The sequence below is a fragment of the Leucopleurus acutus genome (genome assembly GCF_964270905.1).
Source record: "Leucopleurus acutus genome assembly, chromosome: 6".
NCBI classification, from domain to species: Eukaryota; Metazoa; Chordata; class Mammalia; order Artiodactyla; family Delphinidae; genus Leucopleurus; species Leucopleurus acutus.
The window spans coordinates 13,335,718-13,359,711 of record NC_139149.1 but is presented as its reverse complement, the minus strand read 5'-3'; the positions used below and the strand labels follow the sequence as shown (position 1 = coordinate 13,359,711).

General features: G+C 45.7%; 1 protein-coding gene across 1 annotated transcript in view; it reads right to left on the bottom strand.

Annotated features, from left to right (window-relative positions):
- Positions 1-23,994, bottom strand: part of CLASP1 (cytoplasmic linker associated protein 1) — a 269,499-nt gene that overhangs the window by 94,530 nt on the left and 150,975 nt on the right. Inside the window, exons 11-21 of the mRNA XM_082841350.1 lie at positions 22,562-22,635; positions 20,908-21,000; positions 19,571-19,716; positions 18,565-18,700; positions 17,455-17,525; positions 13,128-13,187; positions 11,372-11,449; positions 9,701-9,868; positions 9,063-9,112; positions 8,305-8,475; positions 6,124-6,147 (exon numbers count right to left, since the gene is read on the bottom strand). Of these exons, the coding sequence (XP_082697476.1) occupies positions 6,124-6,147; positions 8,305-8,475; positions 9,063-9,112; positions 9,701-9,868; positions 11,372-11,449; positions 13,128-13,187; positions 17,455-17,525; positions 18,565-18,700; positions 19,571-19,716; positions 20,908-21,000; positions 22,562-22,635 (1,071 nt within the window). The remainder of the gene's footprint in view (positions 1-6,123; positions 6,148-8,304; positions 8,476-9,062; positions 9,113-9,700; positions 9,869-11,371; positions 11,450-13,127; positions 13,188-17,454; positions 17,526-18,564; positions 18,701-19,570; positions 19,717-20,907; positions 21,001-22,561; positions 22,636-23,994) is intronic.

Genomic DNA, 23,994 nt, shown 5'->3' with positions numbered 1-23,994 from the left:
TTAAAGGCTTAATCTCTTTAAGTATCATATTGCTAGATCTTTTTTAAAAGTTTAAGTCTAACAATCTTTCTATTTTAACTGGAAAGTTCAGTTCATTTGAGCTTGTTCTTACCACTTATAAGCATGCTTTTTATTTGTCTTGATTTCTCATTTTCCTTTTACCTTCCTTTGTTTCCTCCTTTTGTCTTAATTTTTTTCAAGATATGCTTTGCTATCTCTAAGGTAACAGTCTTACAGATTAAAATATTAATATTAAAAGCACAACTTCTAGACCCCTTTCTTAAACTTTTTATTCTGAGATAATTGTAGACTCAGATTTGACTGTAAGATATAATACACAGAGATCCTGTGTGCTCTTTACCCTGTTTCGCTCAATGGTAACATCTTACAAAACTATTGTAGAAAGTCAGAAACAGGACATGGACATTGATATGCTCCATCGATCTGATTCCAGGGTCCCCAGTTGTATTTAAACTCTGGCTTTCCTTTGTGGGTAGTCTCTTCTCCCCTCTGGCTATTTGTAATATATATATATTTTTTTAATCTCTGGTGTTCTGCAGTTTCGTTATGATGTGTTTCACTGTGAATTTTCTTTTTGTCTTGGCTGGGATGCAACACGTTTTCTGCACCTGCGGTTCAGTGTCCTTCAACAATCGTGAAGATTCCCAGCCACGACCTCTTCAAATACTGTCTCTGCCCCAGTCTCTCTCCTTAAAACTCAATTAGATAGGTTGAATTTCTTCACTACTTCCCGTGGGACGTAACACCCCATCCTGTTTTCTAACTCCGTCCCTTCTGCACATAACTCTGGACGATGTTTTCTTACCTCGAATTCGTGAGTTCACTCTTCAGTTTCATTGGTTCTGCAGCTCAATTTACCCATCGAGTTTTAAATTTTAATAACTTATTATATTTTCATTTCTAGAGGATCCATTTGTTCTTTTTCAAAGCCTGCTTGGTCATTCTTTATAGTTCCTTACTCCCCTGCTTGTCTTTCTCAATTTTTCTTTTTATTTCTTTAAATATTAAGACAACAAAATGGTTTATTTTCTTGGAACTTTATGGGAATTCTTTAAGACCTAGATTGAAGGTGAGTTCTTCCAATGAGGACCTATGTTTGCTTCTTCTAGCGTCCTGTGGATACAAGCAATCCACAGCCACTTCAACATGATTTATCTGCTTGGGTTTCTCAGACCACAGAGGTAGCATGAATTCTGACCAGAAAGCTGCACGAAGGCCCAATTTATGGCTGCAACTTCTCAGGGAAGATGACGTTCCCTGCTCCACCCAGTACTTAAGATTAAAATGGGCAGACTCCCTCTTGTCCTCTTCTCTTCAGTAGAGTCAACCTCTTGTTCACCAGTGAGGACGCAGTGACTTCCTGTCACTCCACGTCCTGAGCAAATGCCCCAGGTCTCCAGGATTCAGCCAAAAACCTCAGGATGCAAACCAGCTCTGGCCCTCACTTCCTAGGGTTTCTGCTTTTGCTTAAGTCTGCAGATGAGTGGCTTTACTACGTTTATTCCAGAGGGGTGATCTGTTCTCAACTGGGAGGATCACTCAGACTACTAAACTCTACATGCTGCTAAAAATACAAGTTTCTTATTTCCTTTAAACATGTAAATATAGCAATTTCATATTACATAAAAGACCCTCAAGTCCTGAAGGATTAATTATGTTTTTATTCTTTTTCTCGGCTGTTTCTCACTCACCATGGATGTAATTTTGGACTATGAGCTCGTATTTGCCAGAGTTTAATCTGTGGGGACCTTGAGAAACCAGATTTGACAGTGGCCTCCTCTGTAGAAGTTCACTGTTTTTCCCGTGGAGGCTGTAAACGCAGACCACTTATTCATCAGTTTGGGGGTTCCCAGATACCACAGATAACAAAAACTGAAAGCACAACTTGTGTGAGAAGAGAGTTTAGTTACAAATTAGGGGAGGCTGGTTTTCCTTTGCCTGGGACCAAGTCAAGAGAGAGATCATGTCAATTTGATGTCTTCAAAGGTTTTTCTCCCCAAGCCCACCTTTTCATGGCTATACAGCACTTTTACAATGCTGGCTGAGTGCCAACTCTTAACTCTCACCTAGGGACTTAACATGAGTAACCTCAGAGCACCCTTAAAATCCGTTTTGGGGAGTTTAAAGGGCCTCTGTTGTATTGTACTCAGATGTATATTTCCCTTATTGGAAGAGGTATGGTTTGGTTTAGTCATCCTATTAATTTGGCAATATTACTGCAAGTGCCTGTATATGTTTTAAAGACATGATATAAAATACTCTGTGGTCTTTAGGAAAAAGAAAGCCTGCTCAATAAATGCAACAAACAGTAAAAATATACTTCAGTTCTACCCTATGACCTGTTAATGACCGTGTTTTGACAGGGACAGAAAGAAGATGTGAAAAAGGAAAAAAAGTCAGCGTTAAGTCAAAGACATGGAAATGGGGTATTAGGGAATGCTACAGCAGAAAAAAAATTCTGGAGGGAGAGACAAGAGGCGCATCAACAAACACACACATCCAGAGAAAAGCAGACCCAGAGGACAACAGACCTGTAAGAGCAGTGCAGCCCTTGACTTTTGTGGAATAAAGACAGAACATCCGTATCTCGTGGCCCGTTAATAACAGCCAGTCACACTGCCATTCTTCTAGAAAAGCCCTCAGGACTGGAAACTAAACCTGTGAACTGGTTCAACCTGGAAGCACGGTTTTCCTGCGTCCAGTTTAGCCTAAGACAGTTATACATCATTCGACAGCCTCTCCCCACTCGGGTCTTTGTCTCCATTTTGAGGCGTGAGAATGAAAAGGTCCCCAGGTAAATCTCACTCTCCAGTTGGGACGTTTGGGTCCAGGAACCTGCTTCTACACCCACTGTCTGGGGCACAAAAAGCCCAACCTCTCGAGTCGCACGTGGCATTTTTGAAAGAAACAAAATTTGCAAAGTTGATCACCTGTAAATTTTGCTACCTACAGGTACCGCCCGCCGCTCCGTAACTTCACTCATATTTTTTAAAGATAAAAGTAAAAGAAGTTTATAACTTTTATTTTTTTATACATACATATTTTTTCATTGTGTAAAAAGGCCAACTTCTTAAAATTCAGAGCTCTTCGACAGACATACAGCAATACCAAATGTTTTATTTCCCAGTAAAAGAGAACTAAATCTAAGTTCCTCTTCCAGAAGAGCAGACAAGGCTACATAGTTTTTATTGTGTAACCTTAATTAAAATCACCAGTAGTTAAGCATGGCCTTTGACTACACTTAGTAACATACGATTACCTACGCTCTGAACCCATCACTAAGTTGTTGGTACAAACAGGTCACTGAAGTATTTTAACGCTTCATTTAAAATTATTTATTTGGGGGAAAAAAACACGAATAATACATTTCCTAAACCCAGCAGCTAAATTTAAAAGAAAAAAAAAAAGCATGAGATGAGAAGATGCGAGTCATTCGTTTCCACACAACTGGAGTATCTGCAGCCACCCCTGGTACCCGCAGAGACTGGTTGGTTCCAGGGCCGGCCGGGGATGCTCGAGTCCACAGATGCTCGAGTCCCACAGCTGCCCTGCACAGACTGTGCAGTTCTGTAAGTTTACTGAAAACAATCCGCCTATAGTGGGCCCACACGCTTCAAACCCATGTTGCTCAAGGGTCCAGGGTAATCATAATAAACTCTCTCACGAGCAGCGTAACAGACACTATCAATGCTTCCTTTTCCAAATCCCCCAAATCACTGAACATAGTAACACACTGAAAGATAACCTGGAAATAAACTTTCGTCCAAAAGTTGAGCTTTGAGTCCTTCACAAAAAATATTTATCTGATTAGTCATAAACATTAGAGTGGCTACTTGGTTTGTGAGATAGGTAACTCCCAAAGACTATTTGTTTTTCTCAATTACGATAATAAGGGAGTGGCCAGGTTTCAAATGTATTGCCTGAATTCTGAATTTAGAGCATCCAACCACTGATTCAAAGTCATATCTTTGCCTCGTGATGCAAGTGCCTAGCGCTTGCCTCAGGAGCTAGATAGTAAAATATTCAACAGACTTTATTAACAAATCTTCAAAAGGCCCATAATGATCCCTAAAATTCAGACAGAAAACTCATGACAAGATGCTAAGTGATACTCGCTGCATGTGTAGCTTTTCTAAGCAGGCCTGCTAAGTTTCAGAGCTGAAACAAACAGAAATGACGGCCTAGAGGGGCTCCAGTTCACAGGCCTCCTGGGGCCTCTGTATTCTGTCTTGTCATCACACAAGGCTGGAGGCTCTGAGCGGCCAGTTCTGTGATGGCCTGGATGGCCCTGGGACTGAGGCCAAGGCGCACGGGGCTGTCCCGATAAGGTTCTCTTCTGGCTGACTCTGAACTCTATACGATTAAGGGCCCACAGATCAACCTCCACTTTCCTACAAGAAGGAGAACCAGAAAGAGACTTCTCATCCTCAGCCTCCTGCACAATAACTAAGTAAGCAACCTTCTGATCTTGCTCTGCACAGGTAAAAGAAAACTCACAGAAAGAAGGAAAAAAAAAAAGTTCAAAATCCCCACTGCTGCATGGAATCACAGGCTCATTTTGATTGTGCTATATAGGTATACGAAATCAAGCAGGGCATTCTGCAAAAAGTGTATAACTTCCCACATCACTTCTTCACTTTTCATCTGATGAGACGAAATACATTATTGTATTCCGCCCTCCACTCCGCATCCGTCTAGGCTGAGGAAATACTTAGGATGGTTTCTTGGGGAAGGAGAAATCTAAAATGACTCATATCAACGAAAAAAATGAAGAAAATCACACCCAGCCTCAGTCTCCTATCACAAATGACGCCCTCGTCGTGACATGGGCCTTTTGTCCATTTTTCATTTTGGAAACTTTTCATTTCAAAAACTTATCCGACCCCAAGAACCACCAGCGGGGCTTGGTGAATGTTCAGAGTCCCTGCTCCTTCCAAAGCTAGTCAGCATGTTCAGGGGGCAGGGCCTAGGATTCTGCCCCTGCGGCAAGCACCCAGGTGATCTTTACGATGGGATGAGTTTGAAGAACACTGATCTTTTTTTTTTTAACACGGAAAAGAACACTGATCTTGAGACTATGCTCATCTTTTTTAAAAGTTCCGTTCCGATTTTTCCTTTGCGAGTCCCTCAGGAAGTAGTGCACATCTCGAGATAAAACCCAGTCTACTCTGCTGGCTGGCCTTTTAGAGTGGCTAAATAATACAGGAGAGTTATCTAGCAGTTCCTAATTGTTAAATCATCCTGAGGGTTCATGGGTCTAAGCCATTCCCTTAAGCAGACGAGGTTAACTCTAAATTTCAATTATTTGAAACATCGTGCTTACTATCTAGAGACTTTGCAAGGTCGATCTTGTCTAGCACGTTCTAATCAAAGACCTGTACCAATGAGAACAGCTCCATCTAAAATTCAAAAGAATGAAACATCAGAAAGAGCCTCTTGAGAATGAGACAAAAAGAAAACAAAGTGGACGTGGGTTTGTGTATTCCTTCCACCAGCTATATCCCTGTGTGTCACAGAGGACGAGGCTGCTGAGTGGATGAACCAAGGTATATGAACGAATGGGGTGTGCGTCAGTGAGACAAACAGAAATGGTATCACACAATTCAGCAGTTTTAGGGGAGAGGAAACAATTTTTTCCACGTCTAGAAATTACCTGCTGGAAAACCTTCACCAGCCTTGAACCTGAATTGACGACTGACACTTAAATTTATGTTTAAAAGAGGAAAGGCAAATCCTGAGAGGCCCACAAAAGCACAAAGTGAGGAGGACGAAACGGAAGCTGAGGTGGTGCTTCAGGGGTGACAGCAGCTGGGACCCACGAGGTCACGTGACCCCCCTCCCAGTGTGGGCTCAGAGCGACGCCACGTACAGCACACTCAGGGCCCAAGTTCACAAGCACAACGACCACACAAGAAAGGAGAGGAGAGCTCAGGTTGGGGGAAGGCAAAACCCAGTGGAAACAGGATGAAGAAGAGTGGAGGGATGCACGTGCAACGTGTCATGCAGGGACCCCGGGGAGGGCGAGGGCGCCAGGCAACACTCGTGGGGACAGAGGACCAGTGAGAGGGAGACACAGCTCGGCCACAGAGACAAACTGCTTACCCTCCGCTTTGGTGGCAGTGCCATCTTTAAGCAAATTAAAAAACAAGGGAAGGGACAACAGGGAACAGTTAGTCGCATCAAAAAAATTAAAAAGCAGAATGTTATTATTGGCTACTAAAGAAGCAAAAGTACAGTTTAAAATAAAATTAAAAGGGAAACAAGTTCAACAGCAAAGCAGAGTCGGAAGCAAGTAAGTGGTGCACCTTCTACCGAAATCAGCTTAGGACAATGTGCTTCTGCCTGCAGAAGACAAAACACGAAAGGGCAGCCCAGGGTCACGCCTCAGCTGACAGACTGACTGTGTTTCTGATGTGGCCCAACCTCATCCTCTGAAGAGTCCCCTGTTTTTTGGAACAAAGCACCAGCAGAATAAGGGGGGGCGGGGAACTAAAGGACACCCCAAGGACAGAGGCAGTCAGTGAGCAGCTCCGAGAAGCTGGCTACAGCAAGGCCTGTCCCAGCCACACAGCGCGCAGCAAGACCGTCCAGCTCGGTACCTGAGTCAGGGCCTAGGGGCTCCGTGTCTCCCCTCACGCGTCTGGACTCTAGAAATTTGGAAAAGGATCATGAGCTTTAACGCTACACTCCTCACAGACATAACGTGTCAACCTCGGTAGTACTTGTAACTGCTCCTCCGAAGGGTTATGTTATATCTGGGGGCTGATTTTTTTGGTTCTTGCTGACTTGGACATCAGGAAAGCAGAGGTCGAGCTCTCAGGAAATGCTGGGAGAATGGGGAATACTCCAGTCTTGTCATTCGAAGAGGTAACACTGGGCTGAAAATTTACCATCAGCGCTTCTAAAAGGTCATTTCTGTGTCATCAGACCAGAAGACCCAAGTGTCTTGACTAGCGCCAAGCGGAGTCCACAGGGTCCGTATTAAAATAGCTCAGTCATGCACCGAAAAACAAGGACTGCTGTAACTTTACTCAGGTTTTCAAGCAATGAAACAAACACTAACTACAGATTCTCAAGGTGGATCAGACGGAACTAAAATGAACAGAAAGCCTTCCCACCTGACTTCTCTCTTGGTAAGCACACACCAACATGGGATCCTAAACACGCCTACGTGACCTTGTAAGAGTTAAATAAACCAGAGAAAAGGAGAGCCCTTACTGGGCATCTTCCCAATCTCAATGAGGCATTTCTGTAGAGAAAACAAGACCGACTTAACAATGTCCCACAACACACACCTTACCTTTTAAACTAATAACGTTCCTATCACGACCGCAGTTCCCTTCGCCGTACAGGATAATGGTTGACGAAGGACTTTTATATAATGTCACCTGTCCCTACCCCATGTCTGAATTAGGTGGCTATTATTACAACTCATTTATGGGTAGAGGAAACACAGCCTGGTCAGGGTCACTGAGCGACTCAAGGTCGGGCCTGGTAACCTCCTCTCGGTGTTCTCTCGCTCTGCTTCCATGCTTTCAGAATATTAGCTGTAGGACTGACTTTGGAATTAGTCTGTAAACCGCACAAGTAATAAGTCTCGATGTTTCATGAAGCTTGAATTGTATTCGTTTCCTTAAGATCCAAAATAAAATGGATCCAGCGAGGTCTCCAGACTTTGGCTTTGAACAACTCTGCTTTCACAAAAACAAACTCAAACTATCAGCCTTACCCCCAGTAGATGTGCAGCGTCTGCTGAAAAACTGACCTAGCATTCTGTCAGACATTCCTTTGAAAATAATCTTTTTACTCTTCTGGGCTTTCATCGGAGCAGGTGCCCGCTCCTCCCAAGGTGACACAGGGAAGGAAGACACCCTTCTGTACAACAGGCGATGCTGGTTGCTGAGTCCCTCCTGCTCCTCCGGAGCGCCCCCCCCACCCCCCGCACTTCAGGCTCTCCACCCAGGTCAGGAGGGGAGGAAACCCAGCCCTGGCCACACAGGTGGAGTCTGGGCAGCTGGGAAGGGGCACAGGGTGCTGAGGCATGCGTCCCCGACCGGGGTGACGCCCCAAAAGCAGGGACACCCACCAAAGGGTGGCTGCAAACCAGCGGCCAGCACAGAGGTCAGTGCGCAGGTCAGCGCCCAGACGCACGTACTCTGAAAGGTCAGCCCTGCAACCGCCTCAACTCCGGTTCCTGGTAATTTGCTACACGGACGGATTGGAGCAGAGGTTAAGGGTCATCTCGAATGGCAGACTTGGGGGCAGGGTCGCAGGGCTGGTTACCTAAGGAGGCGTACGAGCCTGGAGGCAAGGCCGCTGCGGAGCTGAAGGGCGCTGCACCGGGAGCCGAGGGGACCTTGGATTTGGCGCTGGCGGCTGCGTTCACGTCTATGTCGCTTCGAGAGCGCTGCAGGGACCCCGTGGTGGACACGGATTTGCTGCTGACTGTGGAAGCTGCGGGGGGAGGAGGGAACCTTAGCAACGACGGTAAGGGCCATGTAAGAATGTTAGACCTGTATCGCTGACGCGTGCCCTGCTTCTGAGAACAGGAGTCAAGCTCTGACAAAGGCTGGAGCACACAGCGCCGGCCGACAGTGTCCCCTGCTCGCCGGACACAGCTCAGCCGATGCTGCAGGAAGTGACAAGTGGCCGCAGCTCCGCAAGCCCCTGTCATCAGAGACCATAAACCCCACAGAAATGGACGTTTCCAGTTCACGTGAGCAGCGAAGTAATGAAAACTCGATCATGTCTGGCCAGGGTGGCAGGAAGGCGCATCCCGAGCTGGACGCTCCCCTTCTCGGGAACGTCCCCTCCTGTCCTCCCACAGCCGTCAGCTGCCTGCTGCTCGGAACATCCCGAGCGGCCCCCGCTCCCCCGGCAAGTGCGCAGAGCACAGAGGCGCCCCCCGCGGCAGCTCTGTGGGCGAGGACAGGTCTGCCGGCCCGGTGGGAGCACGGGGCACGGCGGGCCCTCCGCAGACCCTTCCAGCCGCTGCTCAGCCCGCCCCAGGCTCAGGGCCTCCCCCGCGGCGCCCGCCTTACCTCTGGAGGTGGCACTGCCAGTAGGGCTTCTCTTGGCGGAGAGCGGCCGACTGGAAATAAAGGGACACGTCTGTCTATTACCAAAGGTGCACTGTATCTGCATTGATACAAATACAATCTACAGCGGGAGAATATGATAATAAAGAACGGCTTCAGGCTTCCCAGAATTCTACAGGTACCTTGGACCACAACCTTATAAACCCCTGATTTCGGAAAAGCTTTAGCATTATATTTTGGACTATCTTTCAAACACACGGAGGGAAGTCTTAAACAGCAACAGGGATCAGAGGTACTGAGAGAAGATGGCAGCACGTTCAGTCCAGGGTTTGAAAGCCCTCCCTTTCCAGAGCTGTCTCCAAGTTAACGCTTCTATTGTCTTAGAGGACACCCTGAACAACTCGCTTGTGTTACTCCAAAACTGTGTTCCAGGACTGCCATGTAAATTTAAGTACAAACTACCTGCCTCAGGGACCAGCGACCAGGGACCAGGCCACTCGTTTCTCACCATCCCCACAGCATCTTCCCCAGCACCAGCCTCCACCTGAATTAAGGGGGAATGGTAACGGCACGCAGACGGACAAAAGCACAGGGAGAGTCTGCGTGCTCGTGCAGCCCATTCTTCACAGCCGGGCGCTTACTTGAGACTCTCCTGCGAGCTGGAGGATGAGCGGTCCGACTGGGGCAGCGACACCACGCTGTCCGAGCTCTTCAGGTGGCTTTGCAGAGCCCTCTGGTAGGAGGGCTCCAGAGTGTGGTACAGGTGCTCCGCTTCTCTGCTGAAGTGACTGTGGAAACCCCAGTAACACCTGGAAAACACGCAGCCTCCTGTCAACGGGTATGCACCCGGGACACTGTCAGGGAGGGACCCCCCCTGCCCCCCACCGCCAGCTCCTGAGACCGGCGGCAGCTGCGGCCTGAGGAAGCGTGGGAACCGCGGAGGTCTGGTGGATCCTCACTCCCAGCTCCCGTCCTTGGTGACTCCGGCCCAGCTGTCTGACTCTCAGTCGCATTAATGAAATGGATAAAATGGAAATTAAAGAGCCTGACTCGCAAGACTGGGAGCCTCAGGGAAGATGGAACCGAACCAACGAGAACGACATCCAGAACGCGAGGGGGACTCGGTCATGGACGCTTTTATAAATGCAATGTGACGCTCCCTGGTTCCAAGTACTTAAAACGGCTTTAGGTAACGGGAACAAAAGAAAACCAGGACGAGGCTCACAGCTACTTGAAACCTGTACTGTGTTACGATCAAAGGACAAGAAAAAACTGGGGTGGAGGCACCAAATGCAAGATGAGGGTGAAGAGCAGCGTACGCAGACCGGTCACAAACCCGCTCCTCCTAGTTTTTACTTTTTAGCCACGGCTTGTCACGTCCCTTCTTTTGGTAGGAACTTCCCAGCACGAGATTGCAGTGAGCACTTGAGGGTCAAGTGGGAGTCCTCCACACACTCTGAAACCAGGGAACTACGGCTTCACTGAGAGAGCAGTCGGAGCAGGAAGCGCGAGGTCAGGGTGTGCTCGTGCAGCCGAGCAAGTCCGCAGTGTTCCAGGACGTAAGGACTGGCTTTAACCCGTGTCAATTAGAAGAGCCGGTCGACTACGAAAGCGCAGAAAAACAGCCACAGGGCAAAACGGGAAGCTCTTTTTCTCTCTGAGCTGCCCGAGAGGGAGGACATCTTGGCGTCAAGCTTCAGCTACTGACGGTCACGATGGCAGCTTCACCCGCAGGATGGCGCTGCACGTGGAGACCCAGCCTCACGACCGCAGCATAACCAGTCCTGACGGCCAGACGGCCCCAAACGCGAGCGGGGACAGCGAGCTGTGGTCTGCGACCAGCCCCCCTCCCTCCTGGGGGGCTCACTGCCCCGGCACGCCACCCCGCCGATGCCTGCAGAGCTGTGATCCCAGGGAAAGGATCTCCGTGAGCGGGATTCTTCACGGCAAGTCAACAAGCCACGGGGACCCACAGAGCTTAGTGAGTGAGAGACAACACGGGGCACGCAGACAAGTGCTTTGCCGGCTCACGCAGCAATTTCTCATACATTTAAAACTGGGCTTCCTGTGTCTACCTCAGTCCACTTTATGTTCAAATAGTACCAGCCTTTCAGGCCTGGACACTCAACTCAACAACCCTCGAAACAGAAAACTAGAGAGAGATTTTGAAATGGCCTTTTGGGTCATATTTAAAGGTCCTGATTAACAAAACATGTCCATGTGACTTAATAAGCTTTCATGAGGCGATCTGGACAGGGCACCTGAAACATAAAAGTAGTGAATCGGGAGAGTGGTGTTCAGCCAACACTTACTTTCTGGCTTCTATCCGTGCTTCCGAATCAGCGTCATGTATTCCCTTCTTTATTGTTTCCGCTAATACTGATATGTGTCTGGATGTTTGGAAGACAAAGCGGGAACAATCATCAATATATGGCCTTATGCGGATACAAACAGGTGTTGAGAAATAACTCCCAAACGGCCGCGTGGAGGGTATAGGCCCTTTGTGCCCAGAGAGTCAACAAACACGCAGCCTAGAAAATCAGCACACTCCGCAGATCTGCTAACTCATTCACGATTCTGTCCCAGTACCTATTCCCACCCCTTCCCCACCTAAGCACCTGATAACCCTACTCTCCTGGGACTTTTTTTTTTTTTTTTTAAAGTAATGGCTGATGTATTTCGGGCCATGCTTACTTAGTTCAATCTTTTATGAACTCAAACAACAAAACCCTTCCTTCTCCATGGTCAGGACAAGTTTCCATGGAAATTATAATGGGCTAGTAATGATCCTAATACTGCAGAGACTCTCTGCCTCAGGTTTCTGTAATTAAAGAATGTTTTTTCAAGTTCCGCTACATACATAACATGAACAATTTTATGAAATTATGTCTCTGTTTTACACACAGGTGTTCTCTTAGTTACGTTCTACCCTGGCTGAGAAGAAATCGTTAAACTGTCTCGTTGAATATTGAACGGTTTTAAGAAAAGGGCGATGACTGGAGTGAAGAGCATCACAGGACAAAGGCGAGGCACCAGTCTTACCAGCACCCCACCTCAGTCCTCAGTCCTTCACTCATCCAGCAGGCATTTGGTGAGAACCTGCCAAGCGGCAAGGCTGAGCGGAAGTGAATAAACACATGAGGCCACATCTGAGTCAATCACGCTTTCCTGCCCTGCTCACCTGGCCCCGGTGTTCAATCCCTCATTCCACCTCCCCACTCTAAATTCCAAAACTATCACCAAATAAAGAGGATATAATACCCAAGAGATTAAAGAACAAGAAAGTATTTTTTAAATGTGTGACCATCTTCTCGATCCAAAGTATTTTCAGATGAACTTCCACCTCTGGGAGGCCTGGCTTTTTCGTCTCTGAGCACTGCAGGACTGAACTGGACTCCAGGCGTACTCATGTGTTAAACTCCCACTACTCGTAACCTGTTTAGTATGTTGTAAAGTTCTTCACAAACTACACGACACACCATGAAAAACCGGGTGGCACAGTATCATCATCTATCAGCTCCAAATATAACTCAGAAAGAATAACAGGCACCTAAAATGGACAGGAACTAAAAATGGCAAAGAAGGAACCTCAAAATAGAGACAAGCTTCTGTACGAATTCTGCATCATGAGGATGTGAAACTTACCACACACCAGCCTGAATAAAGAGAAAACTGCTGACTTTCTGATACAGAGGGATCAAAAAGAAAACTTTCAAATGAGTGAAATTCCTTTAAGGATTTTCAAAGTTACCCCTCGCCTACTAAGAGCAGCTTTAAACCTTTTTTAACTCGTTGGGACTGACAGGATGCCAGGCAGCAGATCAGAGCCACTGCAGAGTGAGTCCTGGCCGTGCAGTGTCCCGGGGCACCCCGGGTCACACCTCAAGGCTAACGTGACAGTCAATGGAGCTCACTCCTCACATCAGCATCAGGAGAAATAACACCAGTAATCACGCAAATAAACACTTGGATTCCTTCACTTCTTGTAAAAAGTGGGTTGGACCACTCGCTGAGATATTAAATCTCAAGGTTCAGTTCAGAGGGAAAACCAGCAAATCAGATGCTCACCGTTCCAGTGAATGTGTCTGCCATTCTTGTAAAAGTAAATCTAAAAATTCAAAACAGCGCCTGAAAATTGTGAAGAGAAAAATATGTAACTTAGTCATTTGTATGTTAATGAAAATAAAAGCTTTTTTCTTAAGTGACCCAACACTACTTTTTATAATTGATAAATTTCTTCTATTTTTTTCTTTTCACGGTATGCGGGCCTCTCACTGTTGTGGCCTCTCCCGTTGTGGAGCACAGGCTCCGGGCGCGCAGGCTCAGCGGCCATGGCTCACGGGCCTAGCCGCTCCGCGGCATGTGGGATCTTCCCGGACCGGGGCACGAACCCGTGTCCCCTGCATCGACAGGCGGACTCTCAACCGCTGCGCCACCAGGGAAACCCTCTTCTATTTTTTTTTTTAAGATTTTTTTTTTTTTGGATGTGGACCATATTTAAAGCCTTTATTGAATTTGTTACAGTGTTGCTTCTGTTTTATGGGGTGTTTTTTTGGTTTTTTGGCCACGAGGCATGTGGGATCTTAGCTGCTGGACCAGGGATCAAACCTGTACCACCTGCACTGGAAGTGCAGAGTCTTAACCACTGGACCACCAGGGAAGTCCCATCTTCTATTTTTTTTATGATTCAAAAAATGGAACATAAAGATGGAATCAGAACTGACTGAAAACCAAAGCAGATTGAAATAATTAAGCACCTATGGTGGTCCAGAAGAAAAATCACAAAGTTATAGGGACAGGATACAGGAGAGTTCCCTTCAAATCAGAAACTTGGGCTTCATGGCAACCTTACTGAAAGGGTGTGTCACTCTTGTTGGTTTTTATTCTACCTCAAATGATACATTAATACAGGAGCTACAGGTGCACAAAAGATCTGAGTGCATTACAGAATCAGGGAATTAGTCTTTGCATTAATTCCAAAGAATGCCTTGTACAAAGAAAGTAAAACATACCCTGGAAAACAAAGTGTTTACCCAATTTTCCTGCCAAGTATTTAAAACAGATTTTTCTCTAGCTACTTGGCATTTTCCTCTCTGCAACCTTTCAACAACCTTTCTTCTCACTTCTGTGATCTTTCTTGGTCTGATCTGTACACAGAAACAATGCTGGTCTCATCTCCTTTGGATTATATCACCACTTCGGGTCCTACCTCGTCATCATTTCCTTTTTCTAAATTCCAGGATAACTATCTTTGTAGGAATAAATATTATTAGACTTAAGGAACCCACTCAAGGAAATAAATCAGAAGGCAATCTTTCTCTAACAATCAGACTTTCTTTCCCATGATCTTCCCAATTCAAAACCTCAGAATCCACACAATTAATCACTCAGTAAATCTTGAATAAACCCTTCCCCTATGCTAGATGCCAGACATACAATGGTAACCGAGACACAATCCACCGAGCAAGACAGACAAGGAACCGTTACCACGTGATGTGCCGGGAGCACAGGGGCTTCAGAGGGCTCAGGGGAGTTGCACAGCTCAGTCCCAGGGCTGCTGCTAATAGTGGGGGCCGGGGGAGCGGTCGGCGAAACAAATCTTCTCCAAGGAGAGACACTGACCTCTGCCCACACCCTTTCTCACCACCGCTGTCCCCCACCCCCCTGCCCCAGCCCAGGCCACGGTCACTCTACCTCTGCCCTTTGTCCATGTCATTTCCTGGTGTGGACTTTCCTTGTCTCTTTATGTGTGTATGCATATGTCTACGTTTACTTATTTCTTAGTGAATCCAGCCATCTTTAGTGCTAATTCTTGTCTTCAATGTGTTTCAGAACAATCTATTTCATCGAAAATATCCCATGTAAATTAGGTTTTGTCTTCAACTTTTTAGAAGGCTAAAATCATATACAGAAGTACATCGATGTTGGCATTATTTAAACACTCTGCATTACTTAAGCACATCTGGTTAGAACTTCTCTCTTTTCTTCACTGAGTCGTACTCCTCATTCATAGGGCAGCTCAGTCTTTTTTAACTTGTCTAGGAGGCTTCTAGGGAATATATCAGCTAGTTTTAATCACTGCCCTCTGAATTCCTAAATCCACAATACGTACGCTGCAACTCACGCTTACATCGCTTTGCATTATTCTTTTTAATCTCCCCAACTAAATTATAAACTTCTTAAAGGCAGGGAGATTGGGCAATCCATTTCTTACAAGTTCTATGAAGTGAAGCTAGCGACAGGTTGAATACAGGACAGAAAGTGCACTGCCTTGGTTACACTGCCCCCTCTGGCTCTCTTTTCCTTCCTGAAGGCAGAGGGACTGGGCCCAGATGGTCCCTAGTACTCCTTTCAGCATTAAGCACATGGCTCTGACTAAACACAGGAACGCCAGTCTGGGTGTGCGGGTCGGGAACCGGTGAAGGGGGTGGCATGTCTGCTGTCACAGTGACTGCACGTCGCTACTCAAATTCAGCACCACAGGCTAGAACTGTTAAACGCTAGGGACCGAAGTGTTACCACCTGAGCTTCTTATGTTGACGCCCTAACCCCCAGTATGATGGTATTTGGAGACGGGGCCCTGGGGAAGCAGTGGGGTTCACGGCGGGTCCTGAGAGTGATGCTCGCCTGACGGGATTAGTGGCCCTCTAAGGAGGGCGCTCCCCAGCCCCCGCCGCCGCGAAGACACAGCAAGAAAGCTGCACCTGCAAGCTGCTTCCATTAGAATCCAGCCCTGCCGGACCCTGATCTCAGAATTCCCGGCTCCAGAGCGGTGAGGAAATACCCGCCTGTCGTGTAAGCCGCCCTGCGCACGGTATTTCTGTTACAGCAGCCCAAGTTGGCTGATACGCTAAATATCCTGTAACGTTCCCCACAGAGATGTGTCGCTTCACCAGAGGAACTGCCTTGCTCAAAGCAAACACGCTTTCCAAACTGCTCATGGAAACCCAAATCAACAGTGACAATATAACTGCAGCAGAAAATTCTTAGGATGGCTGCCATTCACTGAGTTTCCACCAAGCGTCCAGCCCCTTCTACCGAAGTGACTGAGAACCTGCAGAACAGCTCCCTCCCCAGCACGTGGGAAGTCCACCACCAGCCCGCACCCCGATGGCCAGGCGCTGGCCTTGGGGGGTTGGGGGGTGCCCGGAGCTGCTCTGCCCCTGAGGGCGGCTGGACTGTGGGTCAGCGACAGTCCACCGAGCCACGCTGCTGGAACAGTCAGCCTTTTCGGTGGAAGGAGAACACGTCTTTCTCCCTGGCTTTACGTAGCTGGCTCATTCCCCTCTTTTCTCCCTTGCCTTCCATGTGGCTGGGAACACGACGGCGATGGGGGCCGCCTCATGCTTGGAAGGATCCCCCCGCCTGTGAAACCCTGGTGGGTCCAACGTGACAGCCCAGGAAAGGAGAGGAACAGCGGGCGGCCAAGGGGCGGCTGGGCTGGACGCCTTGGAGTGAAGGGCCCTCTCCTGGGCTGGATCAAGACACAGAACCGCAGGAACGGGGCCGAGAGGCTGCCTGCTGCCCAGGCTGGCCGTTCATTTACCCCACAAAGCTCCTGACCTAGTCTACTGAAGGCTTCAGTCCATGAATCCTCTGAAAACCTACACAAAACTTCTGTGTATCTACACTTTCCTGGGAAGAGGGTCCACAGATTTTAGGACTCGAAAGCCTCTGAGTCACCAGTCCAGACCCACGGATCCGAGCTGGAAGCACAGAGCCCTGATCCCACACGTGGGCTGGGGCAGCTCAGCAGGACCCAAGACAAAGCCCCCGCGGGCCACCCAGGCTGTACCTTCAGGGTCTACCTCCCCTCAACATAAGAAGCTCAGGGGGTAACACTTCGGTCCCTAGCATTTAACAGTTCTAGCCTGTGGTGATAAATTTGAGTAGCGACGTGCAGTCACTGTGACAGCAGCACAAGCATGGTCAGGATTCAGAGTGCCAGGAGTCACATCAGAAGCTGCAAACAACACACACCTCCTGCGTATCTATGTTAATATAAAGAACAGCCGCTGATCTTCACAATGTTTCTTCCAGGCGGGCAGCCATGGCCTTCACTCAGGGAATGAGGCAGACCAATGACAGAGGCAGAGGCACCATCGCAGGAAGAAAATGCGCATGGGGTACACTCCCCCTCCCCCCCGCCCCTCCCACATAACCCGCACACTCACTCGCTCTCACACTACACACACAGACAGAAGTAACAGGCCTTCCAAATTAGCTTTCCAGACAACTGAGATCATGAGCCTTCAGTCCAAAGGCATCTGTCACAGCAATCGTAAATCATATTAACCATTTCAAACATAAAGTTTTTTGCATGGAGGTAAATTTGAAACTTGTTTCGGTTTTTAAACAGTTCAAAACTAATGAGAAAAATTCTTTGAAAACTTACCTTCTAACGGCGACAGACTTGGAGGTACAGTTGCTTGTTATGATGGGTATTAGCCTAGGGATGTGTGTGTGCTGCGGAAAAGAACAAAAAACAGAGGCGAACATTTGAAAATGCAGAGCTAAGACAACCACTTCTTTACTAACCTACCTAAAGCACCTGCATATTCAGATTAGAATTTCACTAAGTTTAAAAAGGAGAAAGACTTTCATTGGATATTGCCAAAGGGCATGACAGAATTTACAGAGCCAAAACAGGCAACGTGATGACAAGTAAGTCAGTCTAAAATCAAAACAAATCACTGGTATGAAGTCTAAATTACCTGAGCAGTAGAGATCTGAATGAGTAAAAAGCAGTCAGCAGGCCAATATAGTTTAATACTATTTCAACAGAAATGTCTGATAACGGCTTTTGGTTTAATACCTGAAGTAGGCAGTGCAAACAGTAAGAACTACAAATAATATGAAGTAAGCAACCCACAGTAATCACGAATATTCTGGATAGATTTCAGTTAACATCAAGACCCAGTTTCAAGGGTTGCCTCTGGGGAAAAGGGACTTGACAGTGGGGAGAAGGTGATGCGCAGAACTTATTAAGCCTTTGTGAACTATTAGGTTTTACTGAAAATCTGCACGTAAATTACTTGGCTAATTACTTGGATTTAAGTAAATGAGTGTTTTGAAAACTTAACTGAAGATAACATTTTGTTTCTGGGCTTATGTACAATTATTTAAATAAAATGTCAGGCGAATAACAAAACCACAAGCACAAATACCTAAAATGGAACAGCCGGGGAGAGAAGAACAGAAGTGATACCTGGACACATAAAGAACAGAGTATAAACTCAGAAGCAGACACCCGTGTTCAAATGTTTAAAACCAATGACGGTGGATGAGCAACACCTCAGTAACTATACATCACACCCACAGTTCACACTAGGGAACGTAAAAGGCTCATGTGCGATAGTTACGTAGGGTAAAAAGGCCAATGTTGTACGTACGGTATTATTCCATGTACATAATCACTCAAATGAAAAATGTCTCTGATAAGTGCTTATCAATCAGCAATATTTACCACTTGCTTAGTCTATGTACGGCCCCAAAACATACTCACCCGAATGATTAACCTAACAGCTACAACACCAGAGGTGGCCATAATTTTGGCACTGTTTGGAATTAAATTAAAGATCGTTGGCATAATGGCTTCAGCTCCATGGTCAAACTTGTTCCCCAGCACTGATGACAGATGCCTATAACCAGAAATGAACACTGAACTGAAGTCATAGTTCTTTCCAACAGTGTAGCACATAACCCTCTTAACATTTTAGAGCCTTCATGTAAAGTTATCCAAGGATAAAGGACAAAGGTCTAAGTAAAATACTCTACAAATACTTCCAATGTGCATATAGAGGACTTCGCAAATAGCCACTAGCCCAAGAGTTTGCTATTTTTTTTTAATAAATAAATCACTTCCAACTAATTACTCTTAAAATAGCAAAAAACAAGTTAGTCATATACTAATAAAACACAAATATGAAAAAGCTCTTTCACCCCCTTTTTTTCTTTATTTTTAACACACAACATTCACACTTCAGTGTCTCAGGTCAAAACTTTAAAACAGCTGCAAAGCCACCTTCCTATAGCTGCTGCTCTGATATTCTAACATATTTTCTAAGACAGAAGTTTTAGATACTGATACAGGTTTAGTGAGGATAAAAAAAAATTTCCCCGCAGTACATGCCTTTAACCTTATAGCTACAGTACTCTTCTAGAAACAAACATTCTAATAATCATGCTATCACCTGCCAGCAAAATCAGTGAAAAAGCTGAGGAAAAAAGTTTACAAAATTTCATTTTTTCATATTATTAATAACTGCTTCAAGTTTAAAATAGAGGCTTCAGAGCTAAGTCACTGAATAAAATTTAAAATCTGTCAGACTTAACGTAACTGGTCAGGAACTATTGTAAAAGCGTTAACAGAAGCGTAACTGGAATGGGTCTTGGAGACCAGTTGAAAGTTCCGTGAAAGAAACCCAGTGGGCGTATTCAATGAACCATCTCTGAAGCACCGTCATGAGGCTATTTTATGATGTGAGAATCGGGAGCATTGCAATCCTTACCCCAAGGTGATACAAGCCTCCCGCACTACCTGAGAGCGCAGATCCTTAGCCGATAGTTTAAAGGCTCCGTCCAAAAGACGCAAATGTTGGAAGAAGTTATCATACTCAGCAGCACCAGCCAAAAGTAAAGATCTAATCTTTTTTAGCTAAGGGGATGGAGAAAACGAAGAGACAGACAAAACAATGCTTAGAACAGAATATACAAAACAACAGAAGCCATCAAATATTAGAGATCAATATCAAAGTTAAACGATACAGAGTTTTCCAAAAAGAATTCAGCCAACTAAATAGTTGCTGATATATCTAGGTATCATAAATAAGAACTAGTAATTTTTAAAATTAGTGTCTGTGATAAATGGATTACGATTCTTCTGTAAAGCGTACTTTTTAATGGGAAACAGTTTAGTGACTTACACATGCTGGGATGCTAAGGACAGAGTAACTAAACCCTCACTGTAGCCTGTAAAAGCTCCTTCCCTGAGCTCACCTTCCCCCACACCCCACTCCAACCGCCATTCACTCAGTGACTCATAGGAAGAAGCGACGCTACAGCCTTTGCACAGTACGCGCCACTGTGTCTTTGCTAAAGGGCCAGTGTGCATCCGAAACAGACACACAGCAGTGTTCCCAGCCCTCTTCCTGCCAGACAACCAACGCATGATCGCTCTCCTCAGAAAAGACACGCCTTCACGTAATGCCCCTGGCACTTTAATGTTCGGCCCACTTCTTTTCATTAATCCACTTTTTTTTTTTTTTCTTTGCGGTACGCGGGCCCCTCAGTGCTGTGGCCTCTCCCGTTGCGGAGCACAGGCTCCGGACGCGCAGGCTCAGTGGCCATGGCTCACGGGCCCAGCCGCTCCGCAGCATGTGGGATCTTCCCGGACTGGGGCACGAACCCGTGTCCCCTGCATCGGCAGGCGGACTCTCAACCACTGCGCCACCAGGGAAGCCCCATTAATCCACTTTTAAAAACAGAGGGAGCAGAAGTGCTGTGAAGAAAGCAAGGGATAGAGAGACACACACACTGAAAATGTCACTAAAAAGCCGCTTTCCTGGCCAATGGTCACAGAACTACATCTTTACTGAGGTCGTAGGGGCGGCGGTCGTACCACGGTAGGTCTCTGCTAAAAGTACAGGATACACAAAAAGATAGAAGCTGGCATGTTTGAAGAACAGAAGTGAAGTAATCTACTAAAAAGGCGACGTGTAAATATGGAAGCTTATATTTAAAATATTTACTACTTAAAATTCATCAGAGCTGCACCCCAGTTTCATAACAAAGTATTCAGACCGTGTAAATATCGAATGCAAATGTAATCACACAGTCAGTGGCTTACAGCGGTTACTCTTTGCTCCCAATCATGCTTGTCATCAGATAATATTTCCCTAATCTTGTTTATGGACTCCTCAAGGTCTCGGCTGGAGTAAATCTGTAAGCAAAATTAATTTACAATCAATAGGAGAAAATTTACAGAATAAACAAAGATTATTCCTTAATTACCTGAAGTCAAGGGCACTTAGTAAGCCCAGTAAAAGAAATTATTTCATTTTTCAGAAGGGCCTTCAAGATAACATCTAGTCAAGTTTGTCTTAGATTGAGCTTCTTTCCTGCTCTGAATGCATACCGACTAGATCCGATGCCCACGTATGGATAACCTTGCCTCAAATATGGCTTTACTATAAGTTAACAGACAATTTCATGTACAAAAGAGAAAAAAGCCCACTGGGGAACCGGCAGTGATGCACAAGTCATTGATTACTCTTAGCGTTTTTTGTAACACCACATTATACAGGCAGACCTCGGAGACACTGCCGGGTCGCTTCCAGACCCCTGTCATAAAGTGAATACCCGCAATGAAGTAAGTCACACGAATTCTTTTGGTCTCCTAGACTGTAGTCTATTAACTGTGCAATAGCATGATGTCTTAAAAAAAAAAAGTGTGCATACCTTAATTTAAAAATACTTTCTTGCTAAAAGATGCTAACCATCCTCTGAGTCTTCAGTGAACTGTAATCTTTTTGCTGATGGAGGGTTTGAAATATTGTGAGAATTACCAAAATGTGACACAGAGACACGAGGTGAGCAAATGCCGCTAGAAAAAGGGCACCAACAGACGTGCTTGACGCAGGGTGGCCACAGACCTTCAGTCTGTAAAACTGCAGTATCCGTGAAGCACAACAAAGCGAAGCGCAATACAGCAAGTACGTCTGTACTTGCAGCTTTAAATACTTTCAGGTCTGCTCTCTCATTTATCCTCACATATTACTCATAAGACGGTGAGGGGGGGAAAAAACCAAAAACAACCAAGAGTGAGGCATGCTGGGAAGGTCAAGGACGTAAGGATGGTCCTGAGCCTAAAACACCTGTTACCTGCTTTATACACACACACGGCGACGAAGCAGCAGGTGACAAGGGATTCACACAGACACTAAGCGCTGTAGGAATCCAGAGCACGGACACCTGATGTAGCACAAGCCCCGATCAACGAGAGACAGTGCTGAGGCACAAAGCAGTCTGAAAAGTGTGGCTGTACCCCAGCTTCTGTCAATCAACTCTGCCGCATCTGTTAGGTGGTACTTAAGGGGAGCATCAAGATGGAATAAACTAAGATTTCATGAAACCATTTTTTGTAGTTTTCAGACACCCAAATCCTTCAACTTTACACACTTTTCTTTCTGAGGAAAATCCCTACATAAGCATGCTTCTTTGTTCTCTCTTCTAACCTAATCCCTCATTTCCCCCTCTTTTAGGTGACCTAACCCACACACTCACTGCAGGAGCAAGCTACTTCTCTCAGTTCTTACTGAAAGGTCATCCTGGGCCGTGACTTTCGCTCTTCTTTTCCTGGTCTGCAACCTCAGATCTCCTGTGGGCTTGACAGTCAGAATTACCCTACCTAGTAAGAAACTCCGCGTGTCGCACACTTGAAAAGTGAAACTTGAAGCATAAGCCCATCCTTGTTTTTACCCAAACGAAACATCCTCACTCACCTGGACTACAGGCACATCATCAAATGCTTTAATAAAGTCCTCTTCATCAACAGCACCAGCTCCCTCTTTTGCAGCTATAAAAAAGATCAATTTTTAAAATGTAAACAGTGTGCATCGGAGGAGTCTGAAGATACAAAATCAAAATTATATTTTGGAAAATTTGTAACTACGTTTTAAGTCTTAAGTTTAGAGTTTTTGTGGCATTGACAAGCATCATAGACTTTCAATATTAAGATAAAGTATAGTAATTTCACAGTGTAACGTATGTTAGCTTAAAGCCATTTAAAGACACTACTTGCTTAAGGAGGGCCAGTCTAGCCGTTAAAGGATTTAGATGGTTTATACTGTATTAATGTATAAGTCTTTTCAAAGATTCCAAATAAACATATAATAGAAATTTTAATTCTTCAGGGACTAAATGAAATTATGTCACTGTTAGGAATCTAGCAATTTTGTGAAACATTCAAATAAGTTCTAAAGAATTTAACAGTTTCATCTCAACTTCATATTGGTCTCCAAACATTATTTCGAAAGAAAAAAGGAAAAAAACATTTTCATTTCCTTTAACTCATGATAACTGTCAATTTTTCATGTACATGTCAGTTGCAAGTTGACTCCACGAAGTTGCTGTAAGATACTCTGTTACTTAAAAGTTGTTATAATTGCTATCATTTGGGAGGAAGCTTTTTGTTTGCTAATATGAGCGTCACTTCACATATGAAAATCATGTGACATTTTATCAGATGTTTTTTCTTCATAATAAAGGTTTCCAAATGGTTATCTACAGTCATCCCTGTAACCCTCATTAATGATTTATATTGATTAGTCCAAGTGCTTTTCTAGAGCTTCTTACCAGACAAGTTATCTGGAGTTTGAGGTGCTCATGGACCACCTAGACAGAAAGGGCTTTAAAGACAACTCGTTACAGTGGTAAATACGTGTCCTCACTCTTGATGACTATTACTCTGCATTCACAAGCAAACTACACACAGACAACAGTAACACACTGTGAGTGGTGCTCTGTGTCTGCTTTAGGTTAGGACTGCGTCCCACCGAGCAGATGGGTGCTGAGCTGAGCGCTCCTCTGTGTGAGGCCTGGCACCACATACCGAAGAGGACTCGTGGGCCAAGCACAGTCCCTGGGCCCGAGGCATCTGACGGGGAGCCAACAGGGAAACTCACGACTACGGCGTTAGACGAAACGGAAAAGGACAGGATCAGGTCTGAGGGGAAGACAGGGCTGGTACCTCTGCACAATCTACACAGGTCGGGTTTGTGCAAGGGGAACGGTGAGGGAAGGGAAGGAAAAGAAGTGGTCTGATGACACAGAAAATTTCTAAGCCTCGTCTATGGAACGGATGCTACTCAAAAACGGATCAAGAAAACACATTAGGAAGATTGCTCAGGGCTTCCCTGGTGGCGCAGCGGTTAAG